Source organism: Melanerpes formicivorus, unplaced genomic scaffold, assembly GCF_026170545.1.
Source record: "Melanerpes formicivorus ecotype bairdi unplaced genomic scaffold, bMelFor1.0.p_v2 SCAF_3, whole genome shotgun sequence".
Lineage (NCBI taxonomy): Eukaryota > Metazoa > Chordata > Aves > Piciformes > Picidae > Melanerpes > Melanerpes formicivorus.
The window spans coordinates 26,333,647-26,356,180 of NW_027142355.1; the positions used below are offsets into that span (position 1 = coordinate 26,333,647).

General features: G+C 47.3%; 1 protein-coding gene across 1 annotated transcript in view; it reads left to right on the top strand.

Moving 5' to 3' along the window:
- Nucleotides 1-22,534, top strand: part of LOC137457271 (collagen alpha-1(VII) chain-like) — a 133,392-nt gene that overhangs the window by 78,612 nt on the left and 32,246 nt on the right. Inside the window, exons 65-71 of the mRNA XM_068169106.1 lie at nt 9,653-9,733; nt 10,937-10,990; nt 12,282-12,335; nt 13,990-14,052; nt 15,477-15,539; nt 17,478-17,594; nt 21,559-21,636. Of these exons, the coding sequence (XP_068025207.1) occupies nt 9,653-9,733; nt 10,937-10,990; nt 12,282-12,335; nt 13,990-14,052; nt 15,477-15,539; nt 17,478-17,594; nt 21,559-21,636 (510 nt within the window). The remainder of the gene's footprint in view (nt 1-9,652; nt 9,734-10,936; nt 10,991-12,281; nt 12,336-13,989; nt 14,053-15,476; nt 15,540-17,477; nt 17,595-21,558; nt 21,637-22,534) is intronic.

The window sequence follows — 22,534 nt, forward strand, 5'->3', positions numbered from 1 at the left end:
TGGCCTGCATCAGGAACAGTGTGGCCAGCAGGAGCAGGGAGGTCATTCTGCCCCTGTACTCAGCACTGATTAGGCCACACCTTGAGTACTGTGTCCAGTTCTGGGCTCCTCAGTTTAGGAAAGATGTTGAGTTGCTGGAAGGTGTCCAGAGAAGGGCAACCAAGCTGGTGAGGGGTTTGGAGCACAAGCTCTATGAGGAGAGGCTGAGGCAGCTGGGGTTGCTTAACCTGGAGAAGAGGAGGCTCAGGGGAGACCTTGTTGCTGTCTACAACTACCTGAAGGGAGATTGTATCCAGGTGGGGGCAGGTCTCTTCTCCCAAGCAACTAGCACAAGAACAAGAGGACATAGTCTCAAGCTGCACCAGGAGAGGTTCAGGCTGGATGTTAGGAAGAAGTTCTTAATAGAAAGACTGATTGGCCATTGGAATGGGTTGCCCAGGGAAGTGGTGGAGTCACCAAGGGGACACAGTCTCAAGTTGTGCCAGGGGAAGTTTAGGCTCGAGGTGAGAAGAAAGTTCTTCACGGAGAGAGTCATTCGTCATTGGAATGTGCTGCCCAGGGAGGTGGTTGAGTCACCGTCCCTGGAGGTGTTCAAGAGGAGACTGGACGTGGCACTTGGTGCCATGGTCTAGTCATGAGGTCTGTGGTGACAGGTTGGACTCAATGATCTTTGTGGTCTCTTCCAACCTTATTGATACTGTGATACCATCACTGGAGGTGTTTAGGAAGAGACTTGATGGGGTGTTTGGTGCCATGATTTAGTTGATTAGATAGTGTTGGATGATAGGTTGGACTTGATGGTCTCAAAGCTCTCTTCCAACTTGGTTAATTCTATACTATTGTATTCTATTCTGTCCAGTTCTGGAGACCTCTGCACGGGAGGGTTTAAACTTAAAGAGAGAGATTTAGACTACATATAAAGTAGACATATAAAGTAGACAGGTGAAACCCTGGCCCAGGTTGCTCACCAGGTTGCCAGGTGGTAGATGTCCCCAACCCTGGAATAATCCCAGGTCAGGTTGTTCAGGCCTTTGAACAGCCTTCTCTAGTTGCAGATGTCCCTGCTCACTGCAGGAGAGTTGGACTAGGTGACCTTTAAAGGCTCCTTCCAAACCCCTCTATGGCTCTCTGAATAAATGATGTTCCATGTTGAGATGGCTCAAGAATTGTGACTGTAGGTTGCATTTCCCATGGGAAATGGATATGTCCTTAAGGGACTGGACTCCAAGTGGCTATTCTCAGAGCTCAGTGGGTGCACGTTGCTGAGCAGAAGGAAAACAGTTGTGCTGAAGGATCTGGATAATCTTGGAGTTCACTTTTTTTCCTGACAAGCTGGGGGAGGGAAAGAGAAGAGCCATTTTTCTTTGCAGAAGTGTTTAGATGTCTTTGAAACTTCACTAATTCACTTGGGAGAAACCACAAGTGAAAAATGGTCTCCAGGGTCATCCAACGTGGAAATAGTCTTCTTTGATTTATTTTCCTCTGGGAAAGGAAGGTATGTGAGGGGGAGGGAACACCAAAAGGGGACTGGGGCTTTTTTCTCAGGTCATGGAAATATGAACATGGAAATATTGAACCCTAATTGTTTTATTACAACAAGAAATATCGATATTTTACTTTAACCTATTCCCTAATTATGCCTCTGTGCATAAGTGGGGGACTCTCAGCAGCTCCCTGTTGCTGTGAAGGCTCCACAGCCCTTCAGAGCTGCCCACTGTTTAAAGGTCATGGCTTGGTAACTATTTACAAGCCCATTATCCAGGCTGTTAATTGCTCACTGAGAAGGTGACCCTCATTCAATTAATTATTTCAACCCCTGCTTGGTTGTAAAACAACCTTCTGAGCACTTTGTCAACACATGCTGTAAGATCTCATCATCTGGGATCACCACACATTGGCATTGGATCATAGGAATGTTAACTATTGCTTTGTAGTGAAGATCTGAATGGGTAGGTGACAACCGGCACTAGGGCAGGACTGAAGACTTGTCGAGGCCACACCTCAAATACTGGGTTCAGTTTTGGGTCCCTCACACCAAGAAGGACATTGAGCTGCTGGAGAGTGTCCAGAAAAGGGCAACAAAGCTGCTGAAGGATCTAGAGCACAAGTCTTGTAAGAAGCAGCTAAGGGACCTGGAGTTGTTTAGCCTGGTGAAAAGGAGGCTGAGGGGAGACCTTCTCACCTTGTAAACCTACCTGAAAGGAGGTTAAAGTAAGGTGGGGGTTGGTCTTCTCTCCTAGGGAACAAGCAATAGGACAAGAGAAAATTGCCTCAAGTTGTGTCAAGGGAGATTTAGGACACGAACAGTTTCTCCATGGAAAAGTTTGTCAAGGCCTGGAAGAGGCTGTCCAGGCCAGTGGTGGAGTCCCCTGGGGAGACTCAAAAGCTGTGTAGATGTGGTGCTGAGGTTCGTGCTTTAGTGGTGACCTGTCAGTGGTTAATAGACTCAATGACTTCCAACCTAAACAAATCTATGATTCTATGTTGAGGCTGCTGAGTGCCAAGGAAGAACAGTGAACTCCACCATCCTGGCCAGCAACCATCCATCCAGTCATGGTTGAATCATGTGCTGTTTTCTACTAGCACCCACAAGCATCAGCACCTAAACCAATGAACCACCAGAAAGTGGTATCTTGTCAACCAATCTTGGAGGAAAGCTAAGTCATCTTTCTTTTGGAAATACATCAGGATTCTGCTGGTTCAAGTTAATGTTATCTGAGCTGTGCTCAGAGCTAGAGTGAGATAATAGAACTTGATTTTGGGCACTCATTGAATTTGTAAAATTGCAGGAGTCAGATGAGAGCTATGCCCGTGTGGGAAGAGCCATGATGTACTGTAGCCTGTATGAAATTCATCTGATCTCAGGTTAGATGTTTGCCATGTTCCCTTTCACGTCAGAGCAAGCCAGGCTCAGGCTTGGTTTATTGGCAGCTGTAGGGTACTTTTAGATCCCAACTCACATCATCTGTTTCAGACGTATTAGGATGCGACAACCTGATGTGATTTTGCTTCACAAACCCAGGTCTTGCTTTATCTTCCAAGTGCTCACAGATACTTTGATATTCTCTTGTCTCATATATCATCCCTAAGTCATCTTCTCCCCTGCTCTTGAAGACAGACACTACTTGGCCCAGTCTACCTCTACCAACTCTGTCCTGTGCAACTTCTCAAAGGTAACAGTTGTCATTTTCCTTCAGCTCCCTCTTAATTCCATCTTTTGTATGCACAAATTGCTGCCAACTCATTGCAAACATTCTGATGGCCCCTTTTCTGTCCTTCTGAATTCACTCTGAGTAATTTAAGCAGCTCATGGGAAGTCTCACCCATTTTCTCTTTTGATTTGCTGCTCTATAGGAATGCCTAACTAAGCTGAGGATGTTTGTGTCACCACCCAGAGAATTTCAATGGATTTGGGTCACTTTACAACTAGATCTCAGGGCAAATATGTGCATTCTTGATGTTCAAGATAGCACCTTTTCCTGAGCAATGAGCTCTTTCAAGTTGATACTCCTGCATGCTTCACCCTTCTATATTATATTTCAGTCTGTATTATGCCTATTGAGTTGTCATCTTGATCAGATATTGAGGCTTCCTTTGCCTCACCCATGTCCATTCTACTTTGCAAGGCCTCTTCACTAGGTGTACAAGTTGGAGCTCAGAGATGTTGTTCACCTCATTTTGTGAGCTGAGCACTATATTTGGCCAGCAGCCTGTGCATTTTTGCCCTATAAACAAGGAAGCCAGAGACTGTGTGATAAAACCTGGGCTGCCCAGGGAGGTGGTGGAGTCACCATCACTGGAGGTGTTTAAGAGGAGACTGGATGAGGCACTTGGTGCCATGGTTTAGTTGATAAGATGGTGTTGCATGATAGGTTGGACTTGATTATCTCTGAGGTCTTTTCCAACCTGGTTAATTCTATTCTGTTCTATTCTATTCTAACCATCCACACAGCCATGTGCATATTCCAAAGGTGTCGCACTCTGGAGGGTGGGAGACCTACCAGTTCCCTGGACCTTCTGCTTTCACTCTCAGAATGATTTCAGATATGCTTCATTCTTCACCGCTTGGCTGTGTTATACGTTCTTTGTTGTGCATTCTTCATCTGCCAAAGCCAGTGATGGAACAAAGCCACCAGCATGTGAGTGAGGGGAAGAAATCCAGGATTTTTAGTCCACATTGATCATTGAGAGTTTGAGTGAAAGAGCATGTCCTCAGAGTAGGCATGAGAATGGTTATAATCAGGAATTTTACTTTACCATAGATAGAAAAACTATAGGACATCTTCACATAGATGCGGTGGGTAGACAACCCTAGAGAGGTATCAACAAGTCCTACCTCCCTCCATTGGCTGCATGGAGGCTTAGGTGAACCCACATGGTATCCCAGTTCTCCTGCCTGCTGAGGTATGAGCCATTTCAAGCCAAAGGGGAGGAAGGGTAGTGTGTGGATTCTGACAAGCCACTCAAAGTAGAAAAAGTCACCTCCCAAGAAGTTCTTGCTCTGAGAGGGTGTCTTGACATGTCTTGAGCACTTCCGATGAGTCAAGGGAAGTTAGTCAGCCAGATCTTGTGGCAGTGGGTGGAAATCTCTGTTTAGGGTATCTCAGAGATTTTGCAGCAAGGTATGAGGCTGACCCATCTTCAAGATGTAGTGCCTGAGAAGGAGTGCCCATTATGACTCTGAGGACCAGGGGCAGTTCCCACACCTAGAAAGGATTTTTGGGGCAGGATGCTCAGGACTGCAGCAAATAATTGTGCGCAGAACAGTCTAGACAAAAGGCACAGCAGGGAAGGTATAGAAACATAGATAAAACTCTGAGGTTGAGACTTCCAGCTACTTAATATGCATCATCCCATCAAATATTGAACGCTGAGGCCCAGGAGGTGGGAAACCTTTTACCAGCCTACACCATAGTTTGGAAATACATTAGCATAGGGTCTAGAGAACAAGCCCTGTGAGGAGCAGCTGAGGACCTGGGGCTGTTGAGCCTGAAGAAAAGGAGGTTCCAGGGAGACCTTTTTGCTTTCTGAAACTACATGAAAGAAGTCTGGAGTGAGGTGGGGGTTGGTCTCAACTCCCTAGTAACAAATGACAGGACAAGTGGAAACAACTTCAGGCTGTAGCAAGGAAAGTGTAGGTTGGACAGTCAGGAAAACATCTTCCCTGAAAAGGGGTGTCAAGCACTGGAACAGGCTGCCCAGGGCTGAGATTTAAAAGCCATGCAGATGTGGTGCTGAGGGATGTGGTTTAGTGGTGACCTGTCAATGCTGGGTTAGCAGTTGGTCTTGGTGATCTTAAAGGTCTCTTCCAACCTAAACAATTGTGTGATTCTACGATTCAAACAGATTAGTCCTCTTGGGGCATGCTGTTGGGCCAGTGCCTCTCCTGATGGGTTTCTCACTTCCCCGGAGTGACCCAGCTAATCCTCCAGCTCATTCATCTGAGTGGAAATGATGAGCCTGGAGACAAGGCAGGCTCCTCCCTGGCTCCAGCCCAAATCTTCACAGGAATTTGCGTCTGGAAGCAGAGATCCTTGGCTCCTCAAAGACGTCTTTGCGTCACTCAGGAGTTATGACTAAGCCTTTGCGTTACAGTGCCTTCGTGGTACCTGGTGTCTCTGCAGTTAAATGAAGCCTGTTCCAGCAACACTTTAATAACAGAATCAAAGAGCAAGAGCCATTTCCAGTACTCCACCAGTAATTACCCTTAAACGTCCATTTCACTAGCTTTTATTGCCCAGCCTTTATTTGCCTGGCAGAACAGGCAAGGTAGCTCAGAGGGAACAAATTTCCATTCAGCTTCTTTCCCTCACCTTGTGCTCAAAAGTGTTCCTCATCCTCGCTTTGTTGTGTTCTTTGTTTCCTCTTCCACCTTCTTTTTGTCCTGGGTGCAGATGGCCTCTGGAAAGCATCACTTCTCTGACCCACTTCACCCTGAGCTGAAGCAGGGACAGACCTGCTGTCATTTCCAAGCCTCATTATTATCCTTCTAGTACATATGGCAAAGTTTCTTCAGCCCACAATAAGGAGACCATGGAGGTGTTAAAAAAAAATGTGTGGACACAGCACTTTGGGACATGATTCAGTTGTACTTCAGGAGATAATTTAATGGCCATGGTGGTGTTAGGTTGATGGTTTGACTCAATGATCTTAGAGGTATTTTCCAACCAAAACAATTCTACTATTCTATATTGAATAGGAGTCCACCTGTAGTGAGATAAGACATAGGAGAAAAACTTGCTTGTGTTTGCTGGACCAAGCAGGCATGGCTTAGACCCATCTGTCTTACAGCCTACCAATACATACCATGACCAGGCAAGAGGCCTCCCATGACATCAGGCAGAGAGAAGAGATGAGCATTGGACAAGGGGCAAGAAGTGAAGCACAGGAAAACAAGTAACGGTTTCTCCTTGACAACTAAAAGCAGTGCTGGGTCCAGCTCTGTAGCCCTCAGCACGGCAGAGCCATGGACTTGTTGGAGAAAGGCCAGAGGAGGCCACTAAAATGGTGGTATGGCTGGAACCCCTCTGCTGTAAGACCAGGCTGAGAGAGTTGAGGTTGTTCAGTCTGGAGAGTAGAAGGGTCCAGGGAGACTTACTGAGGTCTTTCACTACTTAAAGGTGCTGATAAGAAAGCTGGAGACAGAGTTTTGAGCAGGATCTGTTGTGACAGGACAAGGGGTGATGGTTTGAAGCTAAAAGAGGGAGATTTAGACTAGAGAGAAGGAAGCAAAATGGGATGCTGAAGGCTTGAGAGACTGGTTCAGGTTCCTGGGAGAGGTGGTAGATGTCTCATCCCTGGGACGACTCCAGGTCAAGTAGTTTGGGGCTTTGAGCAACCTGCTCTAGTAGCAGATGTCCCTGCTGTGTGCAGGGGTGTTTGACTAGATGACCTTGAAAAGTCCCTTCCAACCCAATGTATTCTGTGATTCTATGATCCTTGAAATTTCTAACTACTGTCAGGTTCCCTCAGGATAGGCAGTGCTTAGCTTTTTATCTGATCCCCTTAGACACAGGTCTGTAAATAAATCTCTGGGCAGGTGGATCTATAGCTGGTTCAAAGCCATCTCAAAACAAGCAGGCACTTGATGCCTGGGCTTGTGAGATTTAAGCATCAAGCCAAGAGGTTTATTGCTCTCCAGGCAAGCAATCTGTCCTAGCAAACAGCAAACTAGTGAGTGTGGAGGTTCATGGTCCATTTACTTCCTCAGATGGAACTTTCTATTGATCATGTCACCAAACAGTTGCTAGTAAATAAAGAGCTTTCATGAGATGTTTGTGCCTGCAGCATAGGCAGTGCTGGAAGAAGGTGGACTTTACCTGATCCAGACGTGACCTGTAGAGCCATGGAGGAGCACCTGGTTGACTCTCAAAGACTCTTCTTACTCTGAGATGTAAAATGTGCTGAGGCTTGGGGAGGGGGTTGAAGAAGCAATGTGTTCCCCTGAGGAAGAGCTGAATTTTTGTATTTAGGATGCTAGCTTGTTGCCATGACAAACAATTTGCTATATGACTACTCTGCCCTTGTGATACCCACACCTGGAGTACTGTGTCCAGCTCTGGAGCCCCCAACACCTGAAGAACATGGATCTGTTGGAGAGGGTCCAGAGGAGGCCACAAAGATGATCAGGGGGCTGGAGCACCTCTCCTGTGAGGACAGGATGAGGGATTTGGGTCTGTTCAAGGAGAGATTGCAGTAGTTTTCCAGTACCCAAAGGGAGCTACAAGAAAGCTGGAGAGGGACTTTTTACAAGGGCTTCTAGTGGTAAGTCAAGGAGCAACAGTTTGAGGCTAGAGTAAGGTAGATTTAGATGTGATGTTAGGCAGAAGTTCCTTACTATGAGGGTGGTGAGTCACTGGAACAGGTTGCCCAGAAAAGCTATGGGCTCCTCACCCCTGGAAGTGTTTAAGACCAGACCGACTTTAAGGGACCTGGTGTAGTGGGAGGTGTCCCTGCCCATGGCAGCAGAAGGTGGAACTAGATGATCTCTAAGGTCCATTCCACCTCAAGCCATTTCATGATTATGATTTTTATGACCATGTTAGAAGTGTCCATTCATCACAAAGAGGAGGGGAAATTGGAGAGGGGATGAGTCTGCTCGGCCTGTAAATCCGGTGGCTATTTTTTTTCTTCTTGGTTTTTAGTTTAATAAACATGCCTCCTTTCAGCATCCTACTGCAAATTAATTCCAAGTAGAGAATGCTGCTTGTTCATCTTCTGCTCTGCTTCAACAGCAAATTCATTCTCATCTGAGTGAGCTCAGCCCTATGACATCGGTGTCTCATGTGGAGGTAAATCCAAGTTTACCTCACATCCAAGTTCTGAAAGCTGCCACCAAAGCTGGACAGAATGGATGAGTAGACTGTGGCAGCCCTGGGGAAAAAGAAAAAATATTGGGCATTTCTAATAGCTTTAATTTGCTCCAGAAGACTAGGAGACCCCATGCCAAGATAGCCCAGTTCTGGCAGTGGTTTCGATGTTCTGGGCAAAGTGTCTCCACTGAGAACCTCCAAAGTGTGGCAAAAAGATGCCTCAGAGGAAAACCTCTGCCCAGCATTGCCCACAAGTCTGAGCTGGATGAGGATGTCTCTGTTGGCTTTTAACTCCTTAGATGGGAGATCCTGTCTGAACTGCAGCTATGGGAAATCCTATGCATGGATGCTGGCAGTGTGTGCCCAGGTGACCCAGATAGCCACCAGCATTCTGGCTTAGATCAGAAACAGTGTGGCAAGCAGGACCAGGGCACAGGATTGTCCCCTGTGCTGGGCACTGGTGGGCCCCTTACTCCAAGAACATCAAGGTGATGGAGCATGTCCAGAGAAGAGCAATGAAGCTGGTAAAGAACCTGGAGCACCAATCTGGTGAGAAGCAGCTGAGGGAACAGAAATTATTTAGCCTGGAGAAGAGGAGGCTGAGAGGAAACCTTATGGTTCTCTACAACTCCCCAAAAGAAGTTTGGAGCCAGGTAGGGGTTGGTTTCATCTCCCAAAGAACAAGTGATGGGACAAGAGGAAATGACCTCAAGTTGTGCTAGGGGAGATTCAGGTTGGACGTGAGGAACAATTTCTTGTCCAAAAGAGTTGTCAAACCCTGGAACAGGCTGCCCAGGACAGTGGTGGAGTCCCAGTCCCTGGAGAGATTTAAGAACCCTGTAGATGTGGTGGTGAGGGACATGGTTTTGTGGTGACCTAGCTGTGCTGCATTAATTTTTGGACTTGATGATCTTATAGGTCTCTTCCAAGGAAAACAATTCCATGATTCTTCTCATGCACCAAACCAAAGCTCACCACCCAGTGCTGCTTTCCAGTCCTTTGACTGGGTCTGAAGCTGCAGACCCAGTGACCAGCGTTGTGCCCATCTCTAAGTCACTCACAGTGTGATGTTGCTTAATGTCTTTGCTCCTACTCTCAACCACAGCTGTCATCACCTACATTGTCTTGGCCTAAGACTTAGGTGCCACACACCTCTTTTTTTCTGGGTGCTAAATCCCAGCCTCAGGTCTTGGTGCTACACCTAGGATAGCTTCTGACTTCTAGCTGCAGGACCATGCAACTTGGGCTCTTACTTTTGAGTTTCCAACCTGCTGACTGTCCTCAGCTATCTTGCCTCCAAGACCTGACAAAGAAATTAACTTTTGTCCTCCTTCTGGCAGGGTGCAGCAGGTCTCAATGGGAAAGATGGAAGCAAGGGAGTCAAGGGTGACAGAGGTCTTCAAGGGCAGAAGGGGAAGCCGGTGAGTAGCAGGGAAGGATATGGTTTATCTGGAAGGTAGGAACTCTGTGCCTTTCTTCACCCCAGATTCATTTCTCCTTCAACATCTACTTGCCTCATTACTGGAGTCAGGTTTTTGCTCAGGGTGAGTCTTTCCAAAAGAGAATTGAAAACTCTCCTTAAACCTCCTAAGAAGTCTCTAGTGGCTTCATTTTCAGAAGGAACCATTCTCTGCATGCCAGCAGAGAATCTGTCTGAATCTCTAGCTGTAGTCTTCTAAGTTTTCCCATGTTTTCCAGCATGTGTTGTCCTTTGTTACTTACCAAGGCCCAGATTTTGAGTTCCTTCATGTACCAAGTCCAATTCTTCTCAGTGCTGACCTGTCTGATGGGGAGAGCAAGGAAAAAACAGTCATTTACTGAAGCCCTTAGGGACTTGACCTTCCTGGGATGAGCTGGTTCTCCATCATGGCAGGATGGTCCCCTTGCCCTCAAACAAGTTCCTGCACATGGATGGGACTTTGACTCCTTATTCATTAAAACAATTCTTCAAAGTGGTGTTTGGTGGGAACTCTGCTTTCTAGCAGCAAGCTGAAATCTGCTGCTGTTGTTTTTTCCCTTTTAATTTCCTACGGGAGAAAAAACAAACAGTGGAAAAATCTGGGGAGGGAGCAAGAAAGGAAGCTCTCAGTGCAATTAAAGAACATCCTCTAGATTGTGTAGGTAGAGCCTGGAGGATCTAGACTCAATTTCCCACAGCAGTGACCAACAAAAAAGAGCTGAGAGAGACTATCTAACATTTCCAGGGATTGTTGTCACCCCATTGGCTCCTAAAGCTCAGTAACATTCATTCCAACACACAGGCCCTCAAGGCTCACTTTCCAAACATTGTCCAGCATAAGCTGCAGACTCTCTGGCATCTCATCATGACATTTTGTCCCACTCACCAGCAGCTCTGTCACAGTCACCTTCTGCAAAGTCATTTCCTGTCCTAGCCCAGAGCTGGCTGCATTTCTGACAAGGTGACCATGATGGCTCACCAGTTGAACTCAATGATCTTAAAGGTCTTTTTCCAACCTAAATGACTCTATGACATGCACATTTTCAAGGAGCCTTTGGTGGTTAAAAGCACAAGAGAAATGCAAGGTGATGCTATATAGAAGGGCTGCATTCTTCACCTGTCAGGCCATGCATGATATGTTTTGTCTTTTTGTTTTTTAATGTAGGGACAAAAAGGTGACCCTGGGACTACTGGTGATATTGGGCAGAAAGGAGCAAAGGTAAGAGATGGGAGAGATCCTGGGAATTCTTCATCACTGCAGATACTCAAAAGCTGTCTGAACATGGTCACAGTCAACTAGCTTTAGATGGTCCTGCTTGGCCAGTGGACTTGGACAAGATGTGCTCCAGAGTACCTTTTCAAAATCAACCACTCCAGGATTTTGTGAAATAGAAATACAGAATCACAGAATGGATTGGGTTGGAAGGGGCCTTTCAAGGTCATCTAGTCCAAACCCCTGCACTCAGCAGGGACATCTGCAACTAGGGCAGGTTGCTCAGAGCCCCAGACAACCTAACCTGGAATGGTTCTAGGGATCTACCACCTCTCTGGGCAACCTGGGACAGGGTCTCACCACTCTCAGCACAAAAATGTCTTCTTTCTCTTCACTCCTTTTTTAGTCCAAAACCATCACTCCTTCTCCTGTCACAACAGGCCCTGATAAAAATTCTGACACCATCAGCTCCCTTTAAGCACTGAAAGGCCAAAAGACCACCAAAAAAGGTCTCCTTTGAGCCTTCTCCTCTCCAGGCTGAGCAACTCCAACTCCCTCAGCCTGGCCTCCTCTGGCCCTACTCCAACAGGTCCATGTCTCTCCTGTGCTGAGGACTCCAGAGCTGACCCCAGCACTGCAGGTGGAGTCTCAGCAGAGGGACAGAATCCCCTCCCTCCACCTACTGCCCACACTGATGGGGATCAGCCCAGGATAGATTGGCTCTGGGCTGTCAGCACATGGTGATGGCTCATGTCCAGCTTTTCACCCATCAGCACCCCTAAGTCCTCCTGACTTCCTCCTGACCTCCAGCCTGAACTTCCCCTGGTGCAGCCTGAGACTGTGTCCTCTTGTTCTGGTACTGGCTGCCTGGGAGAAGAAACCAACCTCTGCCTGTCTACAACCTCCCTTCAGGTAGTTGTAGACAGCAATAAGGTCACCCCTGAGTCTCCTCTTCTCCAGGCTAAGCAGCCCCAGCTCCCTCAGCCTCTCCTCATAGGGCTTGTGTTCCAAGCCCCTCACCAACTTTTTTGCCCTTCTCTGGACTCGTTCCAGCAACTCAACATCTTTCCTAAACTGAGGGGCCCAGAACTGGACACAGCACTTAAAGTGTGGCCTAACCAGTGCAGTGTACAGGGTGAGAAGAAAGCTCAGGCTCCATGAAGCCAATGAGGAAGGACAGGGCAATCAAGGGGAAAGTTTGCAGCACTACAGTGGTGTCAACCCTATGCACATGAAGAGTTCCTTTTCTCTGCCCTTGCCATGATTTAACCTCATCTATCATCTGCTCCATCCTCAGGGCTTACGAGGGCTGCCAGGACACGTTGGCACATCTGGAGCCAAAGGCATCAAGGTGAGCTGAGAAAAGTTTTCCATCCTACTCTAGCCACCTGCTTTCCAGCCCTGCTTCCCTCTCATCCTGACCATAGCATCATGCATGAAGAAGCCAACCTAACTCTGGCAGAAGTCTCTCCTGGTAATGTGAGGCTAGAGGCTGCAGTAGAGGGAGATGTGGCCATCCAGAGTGGTAGCCATGGACAAGATGGTTTTAAAGCTTGCAGGAAACTTGCACCAGAAGAAGTTTAGTTTGGAGACTAGGAAAAAAATTGTCACCAAAAAAGCTGCTAATCCCTGGAACAGGCTGCCCAGGGCAGTTGTGGAGTCACCATAGTTTCACAGAATCATAGAATGATTTGGGTTGGAAGGGACCTCCAAAGGTTATCTAATCCAAACCCCCTGCAGTGAGCAGGGACATCCTCTACTAGATCAGGTTGATTATATCCCTGGATGGATTTCATGTGGAATAGAATAGAATAGAATAGAATAGAATAGAATAGAATAGAATAGAATAGAATAGAATAGAATAGAATAGACCAGACCCGAAGAGAACTTCAAGATCATCGCGTCCAACCTATCATCCAACACCACCCAACCAACTAACCCATGCAACCAAGCACCCTGTCAAGTCTCCTCCTGAACACCTCCAGCGATGGTGACTCCACCACCTCCCCAGGCAGCCCATTCCAATGGGCAATCACTCTCTCTGTAAAACTTCCTCCTGACCTCCAGCCTGAACCTCCCCTGGTGCAGCCTGAGACTGTGTCCTCTTGTTCTGGTACTGGCTGCCTGGGAGAAGAGGCCAACCTCTGCCTGTCTACAACCTCCCTTCAGGTAGTTGTAGACAGCAACAAGGTCTCCCCTGAGTCTCCTCTTCTCCAGGCTAAGCAACCCCAGCTGCCTCAGCCTCTCCTCATACAGCTTGTGCTCCAAACTCCTCACCAGCTTGGTTGCCCTTCTCTGGACACCTTCCAGCAACTCAACATCTTTCCTAAACTGAGGGGCCCAGAACTGGACACAGTACTTGAGGTGTAGATGTGGTGCTGAGGGTCATGGTCTTGTGGTAGACTTGGCAGCGCTGGGTTAACAGTTGGACTCGGTGACCTTAAAGGTCTCTTCCAACCAAAACAATTCTGAGATTCTACCTTTTTGACAATCTGAGGTAAAATAAAAAACCAGCCAGACCCTGCCCAAATCCCTTCCTGGTCTGTGTCTTAGCAACTGTCTGGACTCATTTCAGCAATTCCTGCTGGGCACATCGCTCTGACTGTCAGCACCATTAGACCTTCCTCTGTAAACAGAGATAATGCCCCTTAATGGCCCTTTTATGAAGGGTTTCAAAAAGCTTGATAAGAAGCAAGGGAACTGTTGATAGCTGAACCAGTGGGATGGGTTGTTATTATTATTGTTATTAGTATTGTCCTTTGGGTAAATGAAGCACTGCTCTGTCAATTTCCTACCTACTTTAATGTAGGTAGGCTTGAAACTGGGAAGCTCTAGAATTTAAACTGGTTTAAAGCTAAGACTTTGCCTGGACTTGGACCTGCTGTTACCAGAAGTGTCATCATGTTACACACTCCAGCAACACTTACTCACTTGGGTCTTTTTTGACCCAATATCTTAGGGATTGTTTGTGCTTACAGCCCATCCACTGCTTTTTTCATTCACAGGGAGAAACTGGCACTCCTGGAAAACCAGGGATCCCAGGATCAGATGGATCAGATGGACCCAAGGTGAGTATCTGAATTATAGAATCAGAGAATTGTTTTGGTTGGAAAATACCATCAAGTCTAACCATCAACCTAACGCCACCATGTCCTCAAGTGTCATATCCACACTTTCCTGGAACACCTGCAGGGATGGTGACCTCCCTGGGCAGCCTGTTCCAATGCCTGACCACTTTCACTAAAGAAATTTTTCCTATTATCCAACCTAAACTTCTCATGGCATAATTTGAGGCCATTTCCTTTCATCTGTCACCTGATATGATACAGAAGAGACCAATCCACACCTCACTCCAACCTCCTTTCAGAGAGCTGCATCACAGGATCACAGGATGTTAGGGGTTGGAGGGGACATCTGGAGATCTTCAAGTCCAACTCCCCTGCCAGAGCAGGACCATAGAATCCAGTACAGGTCACACAGGAACACATCCAGATGGGTCTTCAAAGTCCCCAGAGACAGAGACTCCATAATCTCTCTGGGGAGCCTGTTCCAGTGCTCTAGGACTCACAGTGAAGAAGTTCCTCCTCATGTTGAGGTGGAACCTCCTGTGCTGTAGTTTACATCCATTGCCCCTTGTCCTATCGCAGGGCACAAGTGAAGAGGCTGTCCCTCCCTTCCTGACATCCAGCCCTCAGATATTTGTATTCATGTATTAGATCCCCTCTGTCTTCTCCTCTCCAGACTAAACAGCCCCAGGTCTCTCAGTCTTTACTCATACCATAGTGCTCCAGTCCCTTAATCATCCTGATAGCCCTCTGTTGGGCTCTACAGTAGATGCCTGTCCCTCATGGATTGGGGAGCCCAGAACTGAATGCAATATTCCAAGTAAGGTCTCAACAGCTATAGGAAGCTCAGCCTCCTCTTCTTCTGACTAAACAATCCCATTTCTATCAGCTACACCTCATAAGACTTTTGCTCTAGACCCTTCACCAGCTCTGTTGCCCTTCTTATTCACTTTTATGTATCTGCCTACAGGTGAAAGATTCCCAAAAAGCTTTGTAGATGCTTCAAATCCACCTCTGCAACATGCTTAATTCTTTCAAAGGGCACAAATAGAGTCTTTCTAGACTTATACCTAGAGATGTCCAGCCTCCAGGCTATTAGGAGGAAGTTCCTCACAATGAGGATGGTGCAATACTGGAACAGGTTGCCTGGAGATGTGGTGGAAGGCCCATCCCTGGAGATATTCAAGTCAAAACTGGATGGGGCCCTGAGCAACCTGTTCTAATTAAAGCTGTCCCTTCTCATAGCAGGGAGAGTTGGACAAGATGACCTTTGAGTATCTCTTCCAACCCAGTGCACTCTGAGATTCTGTTCCAGCATAGGTCTAGGTGGAGATGTTTGGACCTGGGTATGGGGATCCCTTCACCACCTCTGCAAGATTCAGCTGGTAAGTTCCCACTGGCCATGATTTTATCTTGTCTTCTTCCAGGGTGAGCAGGGAGCATCAGGGGACAGTGGTGCCTCGGGAATCCCTGGGGAGAAAGGAGAAAAGGTTAGTAACGGTCAGACTGCATCAAGCTGCTATTTCTAAACCACATCCATCAGATTGTTAACAAAATGATACATTTTCTGCATGATAGGTACCCTTTCCAGTGGGCAAATGTCAACTGTCTGGAGCACTGAGCCTGACACTGCAGTTAGAAAGGGCAGGAGGGGGAGGTCTTCTTAAATTTACCCTCTGCTGATGTATGAAACCCCCAAAAAAGTGGATAATGTCGTTGTCCCCTGGGCATATTGGACATGGGAGTGGCAAAGGTCTCCAAAGTGACCTGCTCCTGGGTTTTGCTTTCAGCTCCTTGTGGTCCCCACCTTGATCACTCCCCATCAAACTTCCTTTTTCTGCATTGCAGATCTTTTAACTTTCTTCCTTAAAAGAACAAGCCTAAAATTTGTACCTTTCCATGGAAGGGAAAAATAAAAAGGTTTCAGATAAAAGAGGAACTGGCTTGCAACAAAACAAAACTACACAAAAATCCCAGCAGCCACCATCAAGTCGAGAGGGACCTGAGGGTGCTGATCGACAGCTGCCTAAACATGAGCCAGCAGTGTGCCCAGGTAGCCAAGAAGGCCAATGGCATCCTGGCCTGTATTAGGAATGCTGTGGCCAGCAGGAGCAGGGAGGTCATTGTGCCTCTGTACTCTGCATTGGTTAGGTCATACCTTGAGTACTGTGTCCAGTTCTGGGCCCCTCAGTTTAAGAAGGACATTGAGACACTTGAACGTGTCCAGAGAAGGGCAACAAGGCTGGGGAGAGGCCTTGAGCACAAACCCTATGGGGAGAGGCTGAGGGAGCTGGGATTGTTTAGCCTGGAGAAGAGGAGGCTCAGGGGAGACCTTGTTGCTGTCTACAGCTACATGAAGGGAGGTTGTATCCTGGTGGAGGTTGGTCTCTTCTCCCAGGCAACCAACACCAGAACAAGGGGACACAGTCTCAAGCTGCGCCAGGGGAAGTTTAGGCTCGAGGTGAGGAGAAAGTTCTTCACCGAGCGAGTCATTGGTCATTGGAATGGGCTGCCCAGGGAGGTGGTGGAGTCACCATCCCTGGAGGTGTTCAAGAGGGAATTGGACGTGGCACTTGGTGCCATGGTCTAGTCATGAGTCTGTGGTGACAGGTTGGACTCGATGATCCTTGAGGTCTCTTCCAACCTTGGTGATACTCTGATACTGTGAAGTCTTTTGACATTTTCTAGCCCCTCAGGACCTTCTCACACTCAGCTCCATCTTCTACTGTCCAGCTGATCCAGGATCATAAAGAATTTGTTGCTTTTATAGAAAACAACTCCTCTGGTCTTCGAGCCCTGTGTCATATACTCAGGGTTCTTCTCTTGCCAAGCAGCACCTCTGGTTCACTAAGTCTTTGAGCTGTGAATGGTTGGAGGCTTGGAGATTATTTCTGAGGAAATATCACTCCCTCCCTCTTCTTCTGTTCTCCTGTTCTTCACAAACATCTGCTTTCAGCCACTGCTGAAGGTTGGGCATTGGGTTGACTCTATAGTCTTTCCTTCTACTGTATTTGATGGGAGACTTTTGTGTTCACAGCAGCTTCAGGAGAAAGCTCAATGGTACAGATGAGTAAGAAATTTAGAGGTCACCTCTTGGTGACCTCCTGTCTTCTCCTCAGGAGTTGTTTCCAGGGTTAGAGACTGAAGAACTATATGCAGGGAAAGTTGGACATTAAAAATTATTGGGCATCATACCAGAGAGGTTGTCCATGTCACCAAGCAGTGATGTATCTTCTGGACAAGTAAAGGTGGAGAAAAAAGACAAGGTGATCTCTACCATCCTACTGATGCTCTGCTAAGAGCACAAGAGCAGACAAAGTGCAATGTAAATGGTTCCCCTTATTGTCAATGCCATGGCAGCATTTGGATAGTGTTTGGCCCATCTCTAAAACCATCCATGCCTGAACTGCTCTGTTGGTGATTCTCAGGGGGCCAAGGGAGTTCCTGGCTTGGGAGGCTTCAAAGGGAAAATGGGATGGCCTGGGAAGACTGGAGCTGCTGGACCAGATGGACCTCAAGGGCCACAGGGTGAACCAGGGCCACAGGTGAGTAGCAAGAGGTCTGTAGCATGCCCTGAACTCTGCTTTACAGCTGCATCTTACATCTTCATGTGATACAGCACCCTGGATGTGTGCCACATATCTGGGTGGCAGACCAGTGGAACAGGTTGCCCAGAGAGGTTTTAGAGTGTCCTTCTCTGGAGACATTCAAAACCCACCTGGATATCATGATCCTGTGTGACCTGCTCTAGGTGGTCCTGCTCTGGCAGGGTGGTTGGACTAGGTGATCCTTCAATATCCCTTCCAACCCCCAACATTCTGTGATTCTATGATGTCACCATGTTCACAGACATTTCCTCCAGCCTCTTACAAGCTGGTACCTGAGGTCTCCCACATTGAGATGGCTGCAAAGTCTACTGTCTTTCTGTGAGATCTTAGTCAGCTTGGTCAACTGGAACACAGGAAATTCCATCTGACCATGGAGAAGTTCCACCTGACTTCTTTCCTTTGAAAGTGCCAGAGCCCTGGAGCAGGATGCCCAGAGAGATGGTGGAGTCTCCTTCTCTACTCTAGGTGATCCTGCTCTGGCAGGGGGGTTGGACTAGATGATCTTTCAAGGCCCCTTTCAACCCCTAAAATTCTGTGATTCTGTGAGATTCCAAACCTACCTGGACGCAACCCTGTGCAACCTGCTCTGGGTGATCATGGGATGTTGGACTCCATGATCTCCAGAGGTCCTTTCAGACTCCCACCATTCCACAATTCTGTAACTTACTTCAACTCTTAGTGCATTTATCACAAAAGATTAATTTTTTTTTCCTTTTCCTCACTTCTTTTCCTATCTTCAATGTGAGCTGTGACCTCAGTGGAGAAAGGAAGGCTGAGAATCTCAAGTTAGCAGGGCCGTCAAGTGCACCCCTCCTGTTGCTAATTGTCTGGGGAGCAAGGCGCCAAGGTTTAGCAAAGAGCTGATGGCTTTCAGCCCCCATTTGTGGGCCACACTTAATAAATATTTTTGCATGCCAGACATGCTGGGCACCTTTTGAAATGTAACAAAAAGACTTGGAAATGGAGCTGCTAATAGTGTTTATGAGGAGGAACATGCTGCCCCCAGGTTCTATGGTAATGAAGAGTGTCTTCCCGCTGCCAGCACAACGTGGAGGGATGATGTTGGAGATTAATGTTAATCACCTGCCCTTAGACAGCATCCATTAAGTAACAGAGAACTTCTCAAGTCAGAGAGGGCTGGAAATGAAAATACTTTTCTCAGACGTTTTGGTGGGGCTGGCTGAGTGTCAGGCTTGGACAGGAAAGGATCTGAATTAACTTAGGAGAACTGAGAACAAAACAAAAACTGGAGTTGGGTAACTGTCTGAAAGACCAACCCTATACAGAATCATAGAATTACAAACTGGGTTAGAAGGGACCTTTCAAGGTCCCAACCCCACTGCAGTCAGCAGGGACATCTGCAACTAGAGCAGGTTGCTCAGAGCCCCCTGACAGCCTGACCTTGAATGTTTCCAGGGATGAGTCAGCTACCACTTTTCTGGGCATCCTGGGACAGGGTCTCACTACTCTCAGCATGGAAATTTCTGCCTGCTCTCCAATCTAAATCTCCCTCTTTAAGTTTCAAACCATCACCTCTTGCCCTGCCACAACAGCCCCTTCTAAAAAGTGTCACCAGCTTTCTTCTTGGCCCCTTTAAATCCTGAAATACCACCAAGCACCAAAAAGTCTCCCTGGAGCCTTCTCTTGTCCAGGTTGAACAACCCAAATTCTCTCAGCCTGGCCTCATAGCAGAGGACTTCCAGCCCTCCCATCATTGCCATAGCCTCCTCTGGCCCCACTCCAACAGGTCCATCTCTGTGCTATGCTGAGGACTCCAGAACTGGACCAAGCACTGCAGGTGGGGGCAGAATCCCTTCCCTCCACCTGATGCCCACACTGCTGGGGATCAGCCCAGGCCAGGTTGGCTCTGGGCTGAGAATCCATGGTGCCAGCTCATGTCCAGCTTTTCACCCACCAGCACCCCAAACTTGAGACAATTCAGACCCAGTCTTGTCTGAAAGTCCTACTGTGTCTAGACCTTACTAGATCTCTCCTGGGTCTCAAATGTCTCCCTGTCCTCGGGCCCCTTGCAGGACTTCTGACATGCCTGGTATAAAGGTGTCTGTGGTTTTTTTTTCCTATAAAGAATATCATGTTGGGAAAGCCAGAAACCAAAAAATACTGACACTGGGTTTTAAGTCTTAGGGAAGGAATGAAAGAGGAAATGCAGGTGATACAGCAATCATCAAACTGAGCATCTGTATTGTGTCCCAAGAGGTCATCAAGTAAAGACTTGACTCACTGCCAGGGCAATTATGAGGACTGTCCCCAAGGTGTCCCCTAAAAGAGTGCAGGTGTAGAAAGAATCACAAAATTGGTTAGATTAGAAGATACCTTTAAGCTCCAATCACCAACCCAGCACTGCTAGTCACTACTAAATTGTGTCCCACAGCACCACACCTACACAGCTTTGAAACCCTTCTAGGGATGGGGTCTCTGCTACAGTCCTGGGCAGCCTGATCCAAGCCTCACCCTTTTGGTGAAGAAATTGTTCCTCATGTCCACAACTTGTTCCTCCTGTGCACAACTTGAGGCTGTTTCCTCTTGTTCTATTGTTTGTTCCTTGGGAGAAGACACCAACCCCACCTCACTCCAGCCTCCTTTCCGGAAGCTGTAGAGAGTAATGAGGTTTCTCCTCAGCCTCCTTTTCTCCAGGCTGAACAACCCCAGTTCACTCAGCTGCTCCTTACAAGACTTGTGCTCTAGACCCTTCCAGAATAATAAAATATGGACTAAATCCAGCTTCAGACCATAGCAGCAGCATTATTCTTCTTTCCCTTGCTCCTCAGCCTGTACCTTGCAATGAAAAATGTATCAAAAGAACAACAGAAAGAAAGAAGCAGCCCAAAGATCCCCTCATGTATGTTTAAAAAGGCTGAAACTTTTTCTGCTAGCATTTGCAAGCTCTGCGTGCTCCAGAAGGCCTCTGTGAGATAATGAATGGCTTTTGTTTGGACATTGATTAAAGAGAGACTGTGAGATGCCAACTTCTACACCCACACTGCTACTTGTCTTTTTTCCTTAAATTAAAAGAGAAAGTCCCTGGGTCTGAGCTGCAGCTTTTGAATGTGGGAGAGTGTTATCTCCAGCTGCAAGTCCTTTTCCTCCTGCTGAGACTCTGTTCCTTAAATTAGTGATGGGACAGACAGTGTCATAGACAGAAAACTTCTTCCTGTCCCTGCAGCACCCATCCTTTCTACAGGGATGGACCACAGAAAACACCTCATGGTTGCCCAGGACAGAAAGGTCAAAGGCAAAGACCCATCCTGTCTGATCTGTCAGAGGAGCATCTGAGATCCAGAGGACTCAGTATCTTCTCCACACAAAAAAAAAAACCACATAAATGTGGCCTGGCTGGAGAGGTTCCAGAGAAGGACCACAAAGGTGATCCAAGGACCAGGAACCTGCCAGATTAGGAAAGGTTGAAAAGAACTGAGTTTGATCAGCCTGGAGAAAAGAAGGCTCAGATGAGACCTTCCCAGCATGGTCCAGTATTTAAAGGGTGGCTACAAAGATGGAGACTCCCTTTTCATAAGGAGTCACGTGGAAAATATGAGGAGTGATGGGGACAAGTTACTCCCAGGGAGATCACAGCTGGACACAAGAGGAACACTTTCCTGACAAGAACAATCAGCCATTGGAATAATCTCCCCAGTGAAGTGCTTGAGTCCACAGTGTGGACACTGAATATTCAGCTGGGCATGTGCTGGGCCATGCTTGTGTCAAGATAGGTTAGAGCAGATGATCCTTGAGGGCTACTTCTAACCTGATATTCTATGATTCTGTAGTTTCTAATGATGTCCAGGTTGGGCTTTAGGGGGGGAAAAACTCAACCAGTGATGTGAGGTATCTCTGGAGGGTACCTGGGCACTGCTAACTGAGTTCTTCTCTTCCTCTCTAGGGTCCACGAGGGAAAAGAGGGAGAGCTCAGATCTGTCTGAGAGGACCCCCAGGCATAGATGGGCAAAAAGGGGAAATGGTGAGTATGGGGCTGAGCCAGTGAGGTTCCTCACCACTTTGCAGCAGTGCAGATATCTGGATGACCTGTGACTGTTCTAGTATGCATTTCTCCCAGTTTTGCCACAGCAAAAGTGCTTTTTAATTCCCACCTCCAAGTATTGGGCACAGGCAATGCTGCCCTCATTTCTTCTTGAAGGTGTCTCCAGCAAGAACAACTGCTGTGAGTCTTGTGGGCTGCTAGCTGTTTGATATAAAACTTCTTGAGGAAATCATCCCATTTTGGGGCAGCACATCTTCAGCTGTGCTCCCCATGGCAGACCAGGAGTGAACAGACAGTAAATCTCAAGATTCCAACCTGCAAACCATGTTCTTGGGTCGTTCCCTACATGCTGCAGGTCCTGCCAACACTGACACAATGGCTTTTCGCATCAGGAGGTGGCATTGCATTAGCTCCCTGTGTTGGTAGAATGTAGTGAGATTTCTCCTCATGCATCAGCAGCCCCTGTGAGTGTGGATTGAGAAAAATTGCCTCTAGAGCTTTAATTTAACTCATTCTTCCTGTGACCCTTCTCCTTTAATATTTTGAAGTATTTTTAATCAACAGATCAAGTTTTCACCAGTTTTCTTCTAAGAGGCAGAAAGCCCTGTTGGCAAACCTCAGCATCTCACTGAATCAGAGAAGGGTTGGGGCTGGAAGTTGGACCAGTCCAACCTCTCTGCTAATGCAGGGTCACCCACAGCAGGTTGCCCAAGATCACAATGGCCAGGTGGGGTTGGAATCTCTCCAGAGAAGGAGACTCCACAACCTCTCTGGGCAGCCTGCTCCAGGGCTCCAGTGCCCTCTCAGGAAATGTATTCCTCACGTTCAGATGGAATCTTCTTGGTTCCACTTTGTCCCTTGTCCTGTCAGTGGGCAC